The 18,217-nt window shown below is 44.4% G+C and overlaps 1 protein-coding gene across 1 annotated transcript in view; it reads right to left on the minus strand.

The window, feature by feature from the left end:
• DNAH9 (dynein axonemal heavy chain 9) overlaps positions 1–18,217 on the minus strand; it is a 311,907-nt gene that overhangs the window by 268,504 nt on the left and 25,186 nt on the right. The window contains exons 9-11 of the mRNA XM_040453174.1: positions 17,298–17,433; positions 13,634–13,830; positions 13,118–13,542 (exon numbers count right to left, since the gene is read on the minus strand). Coding sequence (XP_040309108.1) covers positions 13,118–13,542; positions 13,634–13,830; positions 17,298–17,433 — 758 coding nt within the window. The remainder of the gene's footprint in view (positions 1–13,117; positions 13,543–13,633; positions 13,831–17,297; positions 17,434–18,217) is intronic.

Consider the following 18,217-nt stretch of genomic DNA (forward strand, 5'->3'; position numbering starts at 1 on the left):
CTCTGTCTCTCTCCGTCTCAAAAATAAATAAACGTTAAAAAAAAAAATTTAAAATAGCTATGGTAACCATAAGAACAGTAGACCTCGATCATATAACATCCAAATTAGCACAAGGAAAAAAAGAGAATTAAAAAAAAAAAAACAATGTAAAATTCAACCTCAAAGGAGGCAAGAAAAAAAAAATAGAAACTATATAATAAAATGGTAGCAGAATAGATATTAATGAACACCCCCCCCAGCTAAAAGATACATATTAAGGTGAATAAAACATTCAGTTCTATGCTGATCATTAAAAAGTAATCTCTAATATAAAGGCACAGAAAGATTAAAAGTCAAAGGATACAATGAGCGACGCCAAGCTCATATCATACAGAGGAAATTGGTTTAGTTATATTAATATGAGACAAAACAGGCTTTAATATGAGAAATATAGTTAGTAATAAAGACGATTTTAACGTGTGGCTGAAAGTTCCAATTTGCTGGAAAGATATAAAAAGTCAAGCTGTGTATGCTCATGTAACACACCCTTAAAATATATGAAGCAAAAAGTGACACAATTACAAGGCAAAAGTGACAATCTGCCACCAAAGTGGAATATAACTAAATAGAAGAGGCCACATCCAAGAGGGTAGGAAGGGCAGAGACATGGTCAGAACTACATGGACTTTCCAGACTGTCCACAGGAGGGAGGAAACTGAGGGCACAGTGAAGGGTGAGAAACACACCCCCCACCCCCCACCAGAGAGCCCACATGGAGACGATTAATCCTCGTAACATTAGGCTTTGAAAACCAGAGGGTTTAAATTTTGTGAGTTCTTACAACTAGTGGAACTTGAAACCTGGACTTTTTTTAAAAAAAAATTTTTTTTTCAACGTTTTTTATTTATTTTTGGGACAGAGAGAGACAGAGCACGAACGGGGGAGGGGCAGAGAGAGAGGGAAACACAGAATCGGAAACAGGCTCCGGGCTCCGAGCCGTCAGCCCAGAGCCCGACGCGGGGCTCGAACTCACGGACCGCGAGATCATGACCTGGCTGAAGTCAGACGCTTAACCTACTGCGCCACCCAGGCGCCCCGAAACCTGGACTTTTAAAAAGTCAGTGGGCTTGGCTCTGGGAGGGCGGGGAGGCCAAGGGGAAATGCAGCAGAGAAGCAGCACTTTGAAAGGTGCCTGGGGGATACAGGAGGGAGAGTTACTTACTAATGTTACAGCATGCCCCAGAGACACAGAAATAGCTGGGGAACTCCTCCAGGAACCAAGAAACTGGCAGGTGCCAGTTCCTTCCCCCACCCCCCAGCATAAACACACAGCCACGTGTGGAACTTGCTACCTAATTTGCTAGCTCAGCTGCCCCGCCATTCTGTTCCCACCATGTTGTGTTTGGTTACCATGCTCCCCAATACGCTCTTGGCCAGAGCCCACACAAGGCAATGCCATAGGCCTGGGAGTGTGCGAGCAATCCAATATGGTGGCCAGCACCACCCCAAAGGGACTTCTTCCCTGGAGGGGAAAGATAACCACCCACAGCAGTCGGCCTGTGGCCCCGGAGTGGGCTGGAGACAGACATCTGGTTTGACTGCAGGCCCCGCCCACCAATGAAAGATTCTCAGGGGACAACACAGGGAAGGTGCCGTGCAGTTTGGTGCTATTGCATCTCTGGCAAACGCCTGGTCTGACTCAAGTCAAGTCCAAGGCATCCTAAGAGTGGCCCATTAACACCACAGGAACCAAACCCTGCCCAGAGTAAGCAAGGAGAATCACTGCAGATGACTGGACTGAAGGAAAAAGCGACTCGGCCACAACAGATGGGCACACACATCACACATAGGACACACCCCTGAAGCACCAGGTTCTGGTGAACAGGGGACACTGCACTACCAGGAACTAGAGAACCTCTTCTTCATAAGAAGAGGGTCCTCCTTCTTCACTGTACTACTTTCAAGTGCAGTAAACAGCTGTCTGTCCTAACACAGAGAAACAGACACAGAGTTAGAGAAAATGAGGAGACAGAGGACTATGTCCCAAATGAAAGAACAGGACCAAACCACAGCAAGAGACCCAAGCAAAACTGACGTAAGTAATATGTCTGATAGAGAATTTAAAGTAATAGTCATAAAGATGCTCACTGGATTTGAGAAAAGAGTGGAGGATATCAGTGAGATCCTTAACGGTGCGACAAAAAGGAACTAATCAGAGATGAAGTACATGATGAATGAAATAAAAATATGCTAAACAGAATAAACAGCAGACAAGATGAGATAGAAGAATAAATCAATGACCTGGAAGACAGAATAATGGAAAGCCTTCAAGTTGAGCAGGTGAGTGAAAAACAATTATGCAAAATAAGAATAGACTTAGAGACCTCAGTGATACCATCAAGCATAATTTCATGTGCATTATAGTCATCCTAGAAGGAGAAGAGAAAGAAAAGGGTGACAGAACATTTATTTGAAGACATAATAGCTGAAATTTTCCCAAATCTGGGGAAGGAAACAGAAACCCGGATCCAGAAGGCACAGAGATCCTCCAACAAAATCAGTGCAAGGAGGTCCACACTAAGACATGTAGTAATTAAGATGGCAAAAAGTAGCACGAAAGAGAGAATTTTTAAAGCAAAAAAGAGAGCAGTCACATACAAGGGAAACCCCATAAGGCTATGAGCAGATTTTTCAGCAGAAACTTTGCAAGTCAGAAGGGAGTAGAATGATATATTCAAAGTGTTGAAAGGAAAAAGCCTGCAGCCAAGAATGTTCTATCCAGCAAGGCAGTCATTCAGAATAGAAGGAGAAATAGAGTTTCTCAAACCAACAAAGTTTAAAGGAATTCATGACCACAAACCAGCCCTACAAGAAATGTTAAAGGGGATTCTGAGTGGAAAGGAAAGACCATAAGCAAGACTAAGGAAAGTAGGAAGCACAACACAGTAAAAGTAAGTATATCTGTAAAAATCAGTCCAGGGACTCACAAAATAAAAGGATTAAAATATGACACCATATACCTAAAACAAGGAGGGGAGAGGAGTGAAGATTGGGTTCAAAATTAAGCAACCATCAACTTACCATAGTCTGTTACATGCAGAAGATGTTACATAGAAGTCTAACGGTAACCACAAATCAAAAACCGGTAATAGATATGCAAAAAAAAAAAAAATGAAGAGAAAGGACTCCATATATATCAGTAAAGATAAAGCCAACTTACAATGAGAGAAGAGAGCAAGAGAAGAAACAGAGAAGAACTACAAAAACAATCATAAAACAAGTAACAAAATGGCAATAAATACATACCTATCAATAATTGCTTTGAATGTCCACGGGTTAAATGCTCCAATCAAAAGACACAGGGTGACCGAAAAGAAAACAAGACCCACCTATATGCTGCCTACAGGAGACTCATTTCAGACGCAAAGACACCTAAAGACTGAAAGTGAGGGGATGGAGAAACATTTATCATACAAATGAATGTGGAAAGAAAGCCAGGTTAGCAATTACTGTATTAGACAAAATAGATATTAAAACAAAGATGATAACAAGAGACAAAGAAAGACACTATGTAATCACTGATGGGACAATCCAATGAGATGTAACAGTTGTAAATATTTATGCACCCAACAGAGAGCACCAAAATACTTAAAACAGTTAATAACAAACAAAGGAAATAATCGATAGTAATACAATAATAGTAGAGACCTTTAACACCCCACTTATATCAATGGACAGACCATCCAAACAGAGTGTGAATAAGGAAACAGTGGCTTTGAAGGACACATGGGACCAGATGCATTAAATAGATATATTCACAACATTCCATCCTAAAACAGCAGAATATGCATTCTTTTCAAGTGCACCTGGAACATTCTTCAGGATAGAGCACATATTAGGCCACAAAACACATGTCAACAAATTCAAGGAGACTGAAGTTATTCCATGCATCTTTTCTGACCACAATGCTTTGAAACTAGAAATCAATCCTAAGAAAAAAATCTGGAAAGAACACAAATTCATGGAGATTAAAGGACATGCTACTAAACAATGAATGGGTCAACCAAGATACCAAAAAGGAAATCCAAAAATCCATGGACACAAATGAAAATGAAAACAGAATGGTCCAAAATCTTTGGCACGCAGCAAAAGTGGTTCTAAGAGGGAAGTTTATAGTAATACAGGCCAAACTTAAGAAGAAAAATTTCAAATAACCTTACACCTAAGGAGCTAGAATAAGAACCCACAAAACCCAAAAACAGTAGAAGGAAGGCAACAACAAAGATTAGAGAAGGAATAAATGAAATAACAACTAGAAAAGCCATAGAACACCTCAATGAAACCAGGAGCTGGTTTGTTGAAAAGATCAACACACTTGATAAACCTTTAGCCAGACTCACCAAAAGAGAGAGAGAGAGAGAGAGAGAGAGAGAGAGAGAGAGAGAGAAAGAGAGAGAGAGAGAACTCAAACAAAATCAGATCAAACAGGAGAAATAATTGACATCACAGAAATACAAAAGATTATGGGAGATTATGAAAAATGATATACCAACAAATTGGACAACCTAGAAGAAATGCATAAATTCCTGGAAACATATAACCTCACAAAACTAAACAAGGAAGAAACAGAAAATTTAAACAAACCAATTACCGGCAATGAAATTGAATCAGTAATCAAAAAACTCCCAGAAAAACAAAAGTCCAGGACCAGAATGGCTTCACAGGTGAATTCTACCAAATATTTAAAGAATGAATACTTATTCTTCTCAAATTATTCCAAAAAAAATAGAAGAAAATAGAAGAAAACTTCCAAATTCATTCTACAAGATCTGCACTACCTGATACCCAAACCAGAAAAGATACCACCCACACACCCACACCCACACCCACGCTATAGGCCAATATGTATGATTAACACACATGCAAAAATCCTCAACAAAACATTAGCAAACCAAATCCAGCAATACATTAAAAAAGTCATTTTCCACGATCGAGTGGATTCCCAGGATGCAACGGTGGTTCAATAATTGCAAATCAATCAACATGACACATCACATTAAGAGAAATAAGAAGCATATGATCATTTCAAAAGAGGCAGAGAAAGCATTTAATAACGTATAACGTCCATTCACGATCAAAACCCTCAACAAACGAGGCTTAGAGGGAATATGCCTCAACATAATCAAGGCCATATATGAAAACCTCACAGCTAACATCATACTCTATGGTGAAAACCCAAGAGCTTTCACCCCAAGATCAGGAACAAGACAAGGATGTCCACTCACCACTTTTATTCAACATAGTACTGGAAGTCCTAGCCACGGCAAATGAACAAGAAAAATAAATAAAAGGTACCCAGATTAGTAAGGAAGTAGTGAAACTTTCACTTCAGATGACATGACACTATATACGGGAAATCCCAAAGATGCCACCAGAAAACTACTAGAATTGATAAATGAATTCAATAAGGTCGCAGGACACAAGATCAACGTACACAAACCCATTGCATTTCTATACATCAATAGTGAAGCAACAGAAAGAGAAATTAAGAAAACAATCCCATTTACAATTGTACCAAAAATAATAAAATACCTAGGAATAAACTTAATCAAGGAGGTGAAAGATCTGTGTCCTGTAAACTATAAAATGCGGATGAAAGAAACTGAAGATGACACAGACAAATGGAAAGGTATCACGTGGTCATGAACTGAAGAACAAATATTGTTAAAATGCCCATACTACCCCGGGGTGCCTGGGTGGCTCAGTCAGTGAAGCCACCGACTTCGGCTCAGGTCACAATCTCACGGATTGTGGGTTCGAGCCCCGCATTGGGCTCTGTGCTGATGGCTCAGAGCCTGGAGCCTGCTTCAGATTCTGTGTCTCCCTCTCTCTCTGCCCCTCCCCTGCTCATTCTCTGTTTCTGTCTCTCAAAAATAAATAAATGTTAAAAAAAAATTTTTTTAATAAAAAATAAAATGCCCATACCACCCAAAGCAATCTACAGACTTAATGCAATCCCTACCAAAATACTACAGCATTTTTCACAGGACTACAACAAATAATCTTAAAATTTGTAAGGAACCCCGAAAGAATCCAAACAGCCAAAACGATCTTTAAAAAGAAAAACAAAGCTGGAGGCATCACAATTCTGGATTTCAAGTTATACTACAAAGCTCCAGTAATCAAAACAGTATGGTACTGGCACAAAAACAGACACATAGATCAACGGAACAGGATAGAAAGCCCAGAAACAAACCCACGATTGTATGGTCAGTCAATGTTCAACAAGAGAGGCAAGAATATGCAGCGAGAAAAAAGTCTCTTCAACAAATGGTGCTGGGAAACCTGGACAGCTACATGCAAAAGAATGAAACTGGACCACTTTCTTACACCAGACACGAAAATAAACTCAAAATAGATTCAACACGAAACGTGAGACCTGAAATCATAAAAATCCTAGAAGAGAACACAGGCAGTGATTTTTCTGACAGTGGCCTAATCACATCTTTCTAGCTAAGTCTCCTGAGGCAAAGGAAACAAAAGCAAAAATAAACTATTGGACATCAAAACACAAACAAAGCTTCTGCACAGCATAGGAAACAATCAATGAAACTAAAAGACAATATACTGAATGGGAAAAGATATTTGCAAAGGACATATCCAATAGAGGGTTAGTATCCAAACTATATGAATTTGTACAATTCAACACCCCAAAAAACAATAATCCGAGTAAAAATGGGCGGATGCCATGAACAGATCTCCAAAGACGACCTACAGATGGCCCACAGACACATGAAAAGATGCTCAACTCATCATCAGGGAAATGCAAATCAAAACCACAATGACGTATCACCTCATACCAGTCAGAAAGGCTAAAGTCAACAGCACAGGATACAACAGGTGCTGGTGAGAATATGGGGGAAGGGGAACCTTCCTGCACTGTTGGTGGGAATGCAAATTGGTGCAGCCACTCTGGAAAACGGTATGGAGGTTCCTGAAAAACTTAAAAATAGGGGCACCTGGGTGGCTCAGTTGGTTAAGCATCCGAGTCTTTATTTTGGCCCAGGTCATGATCTCATGGTCATGAGATCAAGCCCCCACGACGGGCTCCTTGCTCAGCATGGAGCCTGCTTCAGATTCTGTCTCTCCCTCTTCTTCTGTCCCTCCCCTGCTTGCACACTCTCTTTCTTTCAAAACTAAATTAACATTTTTTTTTTAAGTTAAAAATAGGGGCGTTTGGGTGGCTCAGTCAGTTAAACAGCTGACTTCGGCTCAGGTCATGATCTCACAGTTCATGAGTTTCAGCCCCATGTCAGGCTCTGTGCTGACGGCTCAGAGCCTGGAGCCTGCTTCGGATTCCGTGTCTCCCTCTCTCTCTGCCCCTCCCCTGCTCAGCTTACACTCTGTCTCTGTCTCTCTCTCTCTCTCTCTCAAAAATAAATAACATTTAAAAAAATTTTTAAGTTAAAAAGAGAACTGCCCTATGATCCAGTCATCACACTACTGGGTATTTACCCCCCAAATACAAAATACTAATTAGAAAGGATATATGCAGCTGTATGTTTACAGCAGCACTATTTATAAGAGCCAAACTATGGAAGCAGCCCAAGTGTCCATCAACTGATGAATGGATACAGAAGAGGTGAGATACACACACACACACACACACACACACACACACACACACACACACACACTGGAATATTATTCAGCTATGAAAAGAATGAAATCTTGCCATTTGCAACAACACAGAGGAAGCTAGAGAGTATAAGGCTAAGCGAAACAGGTCAGAGAATGACAAATAGCATATAACTTTGCTTGTATGTGAAATTTAAGAAACGAAACAAACTAAAGGAAAAGCAGACAAACCACAAAGCAGACTCTTAACTGTAGAGAACAGACTGATGGTCACCAGAGTGGAGGTGGGAGGGGTGATGGGTGAAACGAGTGATGGGGACTAAGCGTACATTTACCATGATCAGCCCTGAGTCCTATACGAAGCGTTGAATCGCTATATTGGACATCTGAATCTAATATCACACTGTGTATGGACCATCCTGGGGTTAAAATGAAAAACTTAAAAAATATATATACCTGGAAGAACCATATGTGTGAAAATATTAAATATAAACACATCATAACGGGTATTAAAAATACTTAGAACTAGGGGCGCCTGGGTGGCTCAGTTGGTTAAGCGTCCGACTTCGGCTCAGGTCATGATCTCATGGCTTGTGAGTTCGAGCCCCGCGTCGGGCTCTGTGCTGACAGCCCGGAGCCTGGAGCCTCTTCAGATTCTGTGTCTTTCTCTCTCTCTCTGCCCCACCCCACTCACACTCTGTCTCTGTCTCTCAAAAATAAACATTAAAAAAAAAAGTTTTTAAAGACTTAGAACTAAATTATAATGAAAAGATTACATATGAAGACCTGTGAGATGTACATAAAATTGTACCAAGAAGGGAATTCGTAAATTAATTATATCATTTAATATTTATATTAATTACATTTAAATATTTTACACTGCTTTAAATATTACATTAAGAAAGACAGCTCAAAGTGAATAAGCCAAGCATCAATCTTAACTTAGCCTAGGAGAAAAAAATAAATCCAAGGAAATAGAAAGACATAATAAACATAAAAGAATAAGTCACTGGGGGCGCCTGGGTGGCGCAGTTGGTTAAGCGTCCGACTTCAGCCAGGTCACGATCTCGCGGTCCGTGAGTTCGAGCCCCGCGTCAGGCTCTGGGCTGATGGCTCAGAGCCTGGAGCCTGTTTCCGATTCTGAGTCTCCCTCTCTCTCTGACCCTCTCCCGTTCATGCTCTGTCTCTCTCTGTCCCAAAAATAAATAAACGTTGAAAAGAATAAGTCACTGAAATAGAAATTATATTGTGATAGAGAGGATCAAGGAGTTTATAAGATACTTCTTTGTGGCAAGATTAATCAAAGTATTCAAAAAGCACAAATGGAAATGAATAGAAATGACAAGGGGGACATAATCATAGATTCTGCAGAGAGTAAACAGACAAGAGAATATTATGAATTTTAGGACAATAATTTAAAGAATTTACATGAAGCGGATACGTACCCAGACAACTATGACTTAACTAAGGAATGGAAAACCTTAACATCCCTCTTACCACTAGAAAAATCATAGGTACAAATCTCGTCACAAAGAAAACACTGAGCCCAGATGTTCGAGGGAGATTTAAATCAAATCTTCAAGGATCAGAGAATTCCAATCTTACACTAACTCTTCCAGAGGATAAACAGGAAGGATTACTTCCTAAGTCATTTTATGAAACTAGCCAAAGCACAGAGCATGGTCAGCAAACACGTGAGAAAGGAAAACCGAAGGCCAATGTCAATCACAGAGACACATCAACAATAACCAATATGTGTTCAAACAAAATTAAGCAGTGGATATAGTGGAAAAGATAATACCTTGTGTTGGGCTTTTCTCAGTAATACTCGGCTGGCTTAACGTTAGCAACTAATATATTCACCGCTTTAACATTTCAATGGAAAAAAACAGAATCATCTTTAACGGGGTTAGAAAAAGCAGTTCACAAAATATTATAGCCATTACGTCAAATCCCCTTAACCAATGAGGAATAGAATGGAATTTCTTTAGGGGTTTCTCTGGCTCAGCTGTAAGAGCATGTGACTCTTGATCTCGGGGTTGTGAGTTCGAGTCCCGCGCTGGGTACAGAGATTACTAAAAAAAATATTAAATAAACTTAAAACAAAAAGAAGGGAACTTCCTTAACTACATAACTAGAATCCACAAAAACTCACAGCAAATATTATGTTTAGTGGTGAAATGTTATAGTATCGCCTTTAAGATCGGACAAGATGGGGTGCCTGGGTGGCTTAGTCAGTCGGGTGTCTGACTTCGGCTCAGGTCATGATCTCGCGGTTTGTGGGTTCGAGCCCCGCGTCGGGATCTGTGCTGACAGCTCAGAGCCTGGAGCCTGCTTTGGATTCTGTGTCTCCCTCTCTCTCTGCCCCTCCCCTGCTCACACTGTCTCTCAAAAATAACATTAAAAAAAAATTTTTTTTTTAAAAAAGATCAGACAAGATAAGGGTACCTGTCATTACCACCTTATTCAACATCAAACTGCAAGTCCTAGCCAGTGCGGCAAGAAAAAAACAGCAATAAAATGCATTAGAAAAAAAAAAAAAGACAGAGAAGGAAGAAATAAAACTGTTATAAATTTGTAGATGATGACCATGTACATAGCAAATCCAAAGGAGAGCACAGATAAATTATTGCAATTAATAAGTTAATTCAGCAGAGATGCTTGATATAACATCAATAAACAGAAATCAATTCCATTTCCCCAGAAAATAAAATTTTAAAATATCGTTTACACTAGGAGTCCAAAATTAAAATACCTGGGAATAAATCTTAAAGACACGAGAATTACCTTAAAGGTAACGATTACAAAATTTCGTCGAGAGACATTTAAGGCATAGGTTAACAGAAACATGACACATTCTTGAGCAGGGACACTCGGCGTGTATGGATGACTACTGTCCTCAAATTGAGCTATCGTCACTGCAGACAGAATCAAAATCCCAACAGGTTTGTTTTTTTTTTTTTTTAGTTCTACAAACAGAATTTTACATTTATGTAGTGCAGTAAGGGCCAAGAATTGTGGAGAATTCTTAACGAAAAAAAGGCGGCGACTTGCCCTGCAAGATACCAAGATTTATGACAAAACCATGGGAATTCGGATTTTGTCATATAACGCAGCGGCAGATAAGGGGCTACTTAATGTGAAAAATGAAACTACAAAGCTTTTATGGAGAGGGTATGGGAGAGCACCATTAGGATCTCAGGGCGAAAAAGGATTTGTTTAACGAGAGCAACTGCAACAGAGGGGAAAAGATGAACGAACACGTGTGGCTACGTTACGACGAACTGTTCATGGAAACATACCATAAATGCAGTGGGAAGACAGGTCACAAAATGGGAGACTGTGTTCGCGATACACACAACTCGTACAGGATTAGAGAGAGTATGTACCAAAGAGCGAAAGGAAAATCTTGTAAATATCGTAAAGGCAAAAATAAAGTCCGACCAAAAGTGGGCAAGGGGCACCTGGGTGGCTCAGTCACTGAAGCGTCCGACTCTTGGCTTCCGTTCGGGTCGTGATCTTATGGTTCATGAGTTCGAGCCCCACACCGGGCTCTGCGCTGACGGCATGGAGCCTGCTTAGGATTCTGTCTCCCTCTTTCTCTGCCCCTTCCCTACTCCCTCCCTCTCTCTCTCTCTCTCAAAATAAATAAATAAACTTCAGAAAAAAACGGGTGAGCGCTCTGTATGGGCACAGAAGGAGAAACCCATAAACTCACCAAAAAAAAAAAAAAAAAAAACCAACATAAAAAGATGAGCCACTTTATTCAGAAGCAGGGCAATGCAAAATATTTACCACGGTAAGATACGACGAGGCACCTCAGAGGAATCGGGTCATCGTCTCCTTTTGGGCTTAAGGAAATAGTGGTCAAAGGACAAGAACTCCGTGTGTTTATCCTGTCACACCAACTACCAAACCCTGCAAAGTCGCACCTGGTGGAGAGGCGCCCGGCAGGTGCTTTCACTGCATCCTGTATCAACCACATACTCTGAGGCGCTAAGTGACTTGCCTCTGAGCCTGCCTTCCACACGCAAACCAATCCACCCGGAGCCCACGCCTCCAACCACCTCCTCTATCTGGTTCTCACACTCCAGACCCCTATCCACCTGCCCTAACCACCCCAGGGCCAGGGACCGAAAACCTGGACACCGTCAGTCCCTCTGGCCCCAGAGCCTGCGCAACTCATTCAAGAGAGCCAACTGTCCACCCGCTGGCCCTGTCTCGACAGCTCTGTTCCAGGGAAACCACAATAAAGGCTCTTGCCCACGTTTTCCCATTGTTCCCTCTGCCTGATGGACCCCGGCGCCTCCCCCTTGCAGCCCTGCACGGGCGGCATGGTGCATCCTGTCCTGAGAATCCAGTTGTAGAACCAACTCTCTTCTCAGGGGCAGTCATTGCCCAAAGAGTCTCTCGGGTGGCTCCACCGCACGTGAATGATAATAAGGCCTGTGTTTTGAGACACACCTCCATGTCCTTGGATCCCCAGACCTACCAATGGAGAGGGATCGTGGAGCAGAGACATTCAGAGACATCTCCGTGAATGTGGACAACTGGCCTCTTCCTAAAAGCACCAGGCAAACCCACTTCCAACATCCCACCATGCTCTCCTGGAGTTTTCTAGAGCGGAGGACCCTCACCCTGGTAGGGTCTCTTGGAATTTATTTGCAAACAGACACGTCCTCCGTGGGGTCATTTCCTTTCTGCTCACGGTGCTAGATCACCGGGCGGAACGGCGGGAGCATTGAGCGAAACCACCCCCAGAATCAAGGGAGGGGGCGGGTCGGCTCCCCTGTAGGCGCAGCTGATACACCACAGGCTGATGGCTGCACAGAGGGACCGCGACTGCCCCGAAGGACTCAGGGTGGGGGGTGCTAGTTGAGGTTCTGACTGTGGCAGATCTGTGGGGAGCAGACCAAGGTGAAGTGACCAGGAGACTGAGCACAGACCTGTTCACCCGGAGGCCAATGCTCTGGGTGGCAGAGCCTGGTGCTGGGTAGTCAAGGTGCCCCGGGGAACAATGTCAGGTCCTGTCTGTCCCGTGGCTAGAATGGCACACACACACGGGCATCGGGAGTGTGGGGATTTAGTGACTTCCAGGTTGCAAAGCGGGGTGATCCGAGACAAGGAGGGAGTGGTAGAAATAAAATCTAAGAGGCCCATTAGATGCCCTCCGTTTCCCAGGCTTGAAGAGATTTCTCAGGGCTGCAAAGGGAGCCTGGATCTGCCATCATCACGCGGAACGTGGTTTACCACTCACCGAGTGCCTTTCACGCACTGGGCCCCGGATGGAAAATAAAACCAGAAGAGGCCACGCCTGGTGAACCAAGGAAAGCGCAGGACTAACGTTACCACCAGTGTCCGAGGGCCTGGAACCTCAATGAGCCGTTTCAATTTTTCACTGAGCCAATGAACCCACTGGGGAAAACGATGAAGAAGATGAAAAAACATGGCGGCCCCAATGGCTCGGGATGCCGGAAGAAAGCTAGAACGACGGTCTTACCTGTTAGTGACGTGGTCAACGAGATGCTGCTTGAACGTGAGGCTCCACCTCTTAATGAGGTTCAGCAGAGATGCTTTAAGGGGTCGCACATCAATTTTCATCCAGCCGTCAAACACCTTGACGGGCTCCAGGCCGCACACTTCTTCGTAGAGCTTTTCATAGGAGTCGATCTGTGCCTTGAACTGATGGAGGAGAGGGGGGTTCTCTGGAAGGCCATCGTCTATGTGGGCTTCCATTTCCTCGGGTGTGAGGACACGTCCATACAACAGAAACTGACTCAGAACCTCCTTCCGGTCCGCCACGTAGAGGTAGGAGTATTGGCTGAAAGTGTTCCGATAGCCACTGCAGAGGGCCATCATGCTCTGAACCCTGTCCAGGAGCGTGCTCCTCAAGCTGGCCAAGTGGGCCACGCCCTCCATGTCAACCTGGGGTGGGGGGCAAGACCACAGCAGGCGGGTTACACCAACACTTTGCACGAGGTCGCGGGGGAAGGCGGGATGGTTGTGAATTTGGTACCTGGTAGTGGAGAGAGCCGTTCTGTGGGGAAAGCCGTGGCACCAAAGACGATATTCCGAAAATGTTGGCCACCAGACCCTCGACGGTGTCGTAGAAGCCACCCTTCACTCCAGACTCCAGGGATGGAGAGAAAACTAATTCTGGTATCACTAAGCACAGCTGTGCCTCAAATATCGGGGTGAGTCCAGCTTTACTTTCTGAAACACAAGGAAAACACAAACACACACAAAACAAAGAAGGATGTCAAGACGGGCAAAGCGCCATACCCGTTCTCAAAGCACTCAGAACCTTTTTTCCCTTAACACAGGCTGTTTGGGTATAGGAAAAATGGAAATGTAAAATTTGCTAACCCCCCGGAAAAGGTGAGGGGGGACGGTCTTGCAGTGTTTACCGACAGGGGAGCCACTGACATTTCGAATAGGCCAATTCTTGCACAGGGCCGTCCTGGGCATTGTAGGACATTTACCCTCCCGTCCTCGGAGAGCACGTCCCAGTGACTGATCAACCCAAGCCAGTCCCCTTCCACGTTCCCAGGTGCCTGGGTCAGGGGAGCGAGGCGGGGGCGGTGGAGAACAGGTTGATTTTGCACAGCTCATTTCTAGGAAGCGGCTGACTTCTTCCTCGGCACTAGCCACGCGACCGCATCGGTTGTCAGTAGGTGAACCGAGGCGTTCTTATCAATGGTCGCGTAAGCAAATAAATGAAAGACAACTCACAACCCTGGCCGTTCATCCTGCTCCACGAAAACAGAACTGACTTTAATTCTGTAGTCCTACGGTGATAAAAAATTTAAAAACAGCATACATAATTAATGGATCCCTGATTACTTGCTAGACTAACTTGCCCTGCTAAATTTAAATCAAAATATAACACGGAGCAAGATGTTCCAAGTACGAGATTAGCGCTTCAACTTTTATTAATAACCACTTATATTCCCAGGTTGTCTTAACTGGAAATATTCGGGAGACTGTTCCGCACAGCATGCTGCGGGTGGTGGAGACTCATCGGAATCCTCATCCCCTTCCTCCCTAGAAGCAGAGGTCAGGGTGGGCACGATTCCCTCCCCAGTGGGATGTGGGGAAAAGCGAGGGCTGCCGCCTCTGGGCTGCAGCCCTTGAGACAGCAGGGGAGTCATCTCTGTGCTCGCTCTTTTCTCCGTTCACGGACTAGAGCCTGGATGTGGCAGTGACCCAGCTCCATCACAGAAATGAAGACAAGGCAGGAACACGAACGTGGGGGAACCACAGCATGGCAGGAACCCACCTGCTAACCTGAACGCTCACCTGAGTCTAGAACTTGGGGGATAGACCTTTTTGTCCTTTAAGCCACGTTATTGATGGAGTTCTCGTTACCATAGCTTAGCCACTCACCCCAACTAAAGTAACTGGGGGGATCCTCAAAGAGAAGTAGGACTAGGGCCTTGCCTTGAAAACTGTAGGGATGATACGGGCGCCTGGGTGGCTCAGTCGGTTGAGCGTCCGACTTCAGCTCAAGTCATGATCTCACACAGTTCGTGAGTTCGAGCCCTGTGCGGGGGGCTCTGTGCTGACAGCTCGGAGCCTGGAGCGTGTGTCAGATTCTGTGTCTCCCTCTCTCTCTGCCCCTCCTCCACTTGTGCTCTCTCTCTCTCTCTCTCTCTCTCTCAAAAGTAAATAAACATTAAAAAAAAATTGCAGGGATGATAAATTTGCATGACTGGATTCAGGAGGGTCCCATCAAATGCAAATTTAACTTAAGGGAATACACGGTAATTATGCCATCATGGAATTGTTTTTTAAAACCCTATAACATCACACTTTGCATTACGTACTCAGGACATATTCTGCATTACTCTCTGTATGAGATACTGAAAACTTCATAGACCAGGTTGCGTAGGGTTTCCAGGAGGTAAAAGACTCACGAGACTGTTTTGACCGTGAGATTTCTGTCCCAGGCGCTCTCATGAGAACCGAATCCCTACATGAGACGGAATGACAACATCGTGACCGTAAAAACCAGATTGTCTCAGTACAGGTCAGTCACTTGGGGACTCAGGAGAGGGAAGAGCATTTCTCGGTAGGGTGGGTAGCATCTAACCTGGGCAGGGTTTGCATTCTGAGAGGCGACAGGGAGTCCAGCCCAAGCCCTGGGAACGGTCCTGGTCTCACCAAGCACAAAGAAGTGGAAATGATAAAGGAAGCAGGGGAGACAGCCCAGGTCGGGAGAGCTAGATGGGCACCGGTCGTGTGTGGAGTCACTATGTTTAGGGACCATTTCTTATGGCAAGGGTGTTGGGGCATCTTCCTGGACCTTCTAGAGGACATTTGGTTGGTTCTCTATGATGAGCACTGTCAGCGCTGCTCCCCAGAAGCCAGTTCTCTGGTCTCAGTGCCTGCGCTCTGTGCCCCACTGGCTACTCGCCCCCGGGCTCTGGAAGGTGCCCCCCCCCACCCCACCACCCCAACCTTCCTGACTATACTGGAGGCTGTTTCTTGCTGCCTGATCTCCTTGATTTGGAGCTTCCTGCAACCCTGCAAACAAAGACTGTGCCTCTGACCTCAGTCACTCCACTTACCAAGACCACATGGGGTTTGCCTGTCTGAGCTACACCCAGCACCGAGCCTCGCTTCCGTCTGTATTCTCAGCCCAGGGGCCTGCACCTGCCGTCTTCTTTGGGCTGGGTATCTGGACACTGACCTTGACCTATCCATTTGACCTCTGGATTCTCTCCTTGGGTTGGACTTAATATCTTAAACTCTCATCTCACCTTTATCCTGTGGCTTCAACCTATTCCCCTCGGTCTTTCCCTTTTGATTAATTCTTCAGGGTGATCCTTGCTTAGCTGCTCAGAAGCTATCAGGATATGAAGGGTTTGTTTTGTTTTTGTAAGTAGGCTTCGTGCCCAGTGTAGAGCCCAATGCAGGCCCTGAACTCACCACCTCAAGATCGTGACCTGAGCTGAGATCGAGAGTCGGACACCCAAATGACTGAGCCACCCAGGCGTCCCAGAATGCTTCCGTCTTTCCATCCCATGACTTCCTAGCCAAAGTTGGCCCTGACTGTATCCTCGACACTGTGCACCTTAACTCAGTTCTATCCATCAGAAATTCAAAACGATTTTTAACCACTTCAGACAATGCCCGTTACCCTTCTTAACATTCCTTTTCCTCCTGAAAGTGACCTCATCCCCAGCTGGTCTGACCCTTTTCACATAGAAACACTGTTTCTTCCACTTGACCTGGCTACTGCCTGTGTTCTCGAAAGGCCACAGAAAGAGAGTACATTAAGCTTGAAGGCACAAAACGTCCCCCTCCCAATACCACGAGGCAAGTCCAGACTCGAACCCACAGCCCTGAGATCAAGAGTCACACACTTTCCCGACTAAGCCAGCCAGGCACCCCCTGAAGCTTTATTTGGATTGAAGTGGCATTTATGGTTTTGCTTTTGCTAAGGGCTTCACTATCTGAGAGCCTGGTTTATCACCTGAGTTTTAAAGAGAGAGAAATCTTTTCTCTGGGAACAATGCAGAAACTCAATACCTTTGCTATTCTCCTGTGTGTAGCTCACAAAACATCCACAACATTTTGGGAAAAGTCACAAAGCACTCGATCACACTTCATTTTTGTTCAACAGGTGCCACTGTTATCTTTGTGGCAATAACACACATCCATAAGCCAGTACATACCGGTGTTTTCCAGAAGATATTTGAGGGAGCACTCAATGGCAAGAAAAAATCCATCCAGCAACATATCATCTATGTACTTAACATAAGCCTTCCAGATATTAGAGGTTGGGTCCGCGGCAAACAGACCTAGGTTTTCCTACAAAATAAAGAAGAACGGATTGAAACCATGTTGAATAATATGGAAGGACTGGTCTAGTTCTCATTGACGGGAATGAAAACAACCTAGAGGGGGGAGAAAAGCATTCTCGTGAAAAGTTTGCTATCACATGGATGTTGAATCCATACTGTCTAATGGGTTTAATCACCGATCGAAAGGATCACAAAGTTAATCTGTGAAGGGCAGATGGGGTCTCATCCTGTCCCTGAAAAAGGAGGAGGGGGCCGGGCCACTTTCCCAGGAAAGATGGGACATAGGGTGTTGATTTAGAGGTGCTGACGGGTACGCCGTGGAGAAGCGATATCAAGACGGGAGTCAGGGCAGAGAGAAAAAGGGACGCTATGGATAGAGGGCTTGGTGATTGAAGGCGTGTAAGAACTCTGGGGTTCAAGCAAGTAAAGCATTTCCTGGAGAGTCCTCAGACATGAGCTGGAGGGGTGTGCTCAGGGCAGTTGCCATTAAAAGCAGCCGGCTGAGTGATTTAGAAAACGTACACGCATCAAGGAATGCATGCGTGCTCTCTCCCTCCTCCCTGCTCTGGTGGCGTGGGGCACACACATCCCACCTACCGCCATCATTTTCATCATTAAGCCTTCTGACATCGACTTTCTACTTATCGCACATTTTCAAAGAAAGTGGTAACTACTCTGAAGAGGTACGTTTTTTAGGCGACTCACGCCCCTTTACAAACATTTCCACGTACAAACCCCCCTGAATTAAAAAAAAAAAAATCTCGGGGCGCCTGGGTGGCGCAGTCGGTTAA

This window comes from Herpailurus yagouaroundi, unplaced genomic scaffold, assembly GCF_014898765.1.
Source record: "Herpailurus yagouaroundi ecotype Mexico unplaced genomic scaffold, PumYag 208, whole genome shotgun sequence".
In the NCBI taxonomy this organism is placed as follows: domain Eukaryota; kingdom Metazoa; phylum Chordata; class Mammalia; order Carnivora; family Felidae; genus Herpailurus; species Herpailurus yagouaroundi.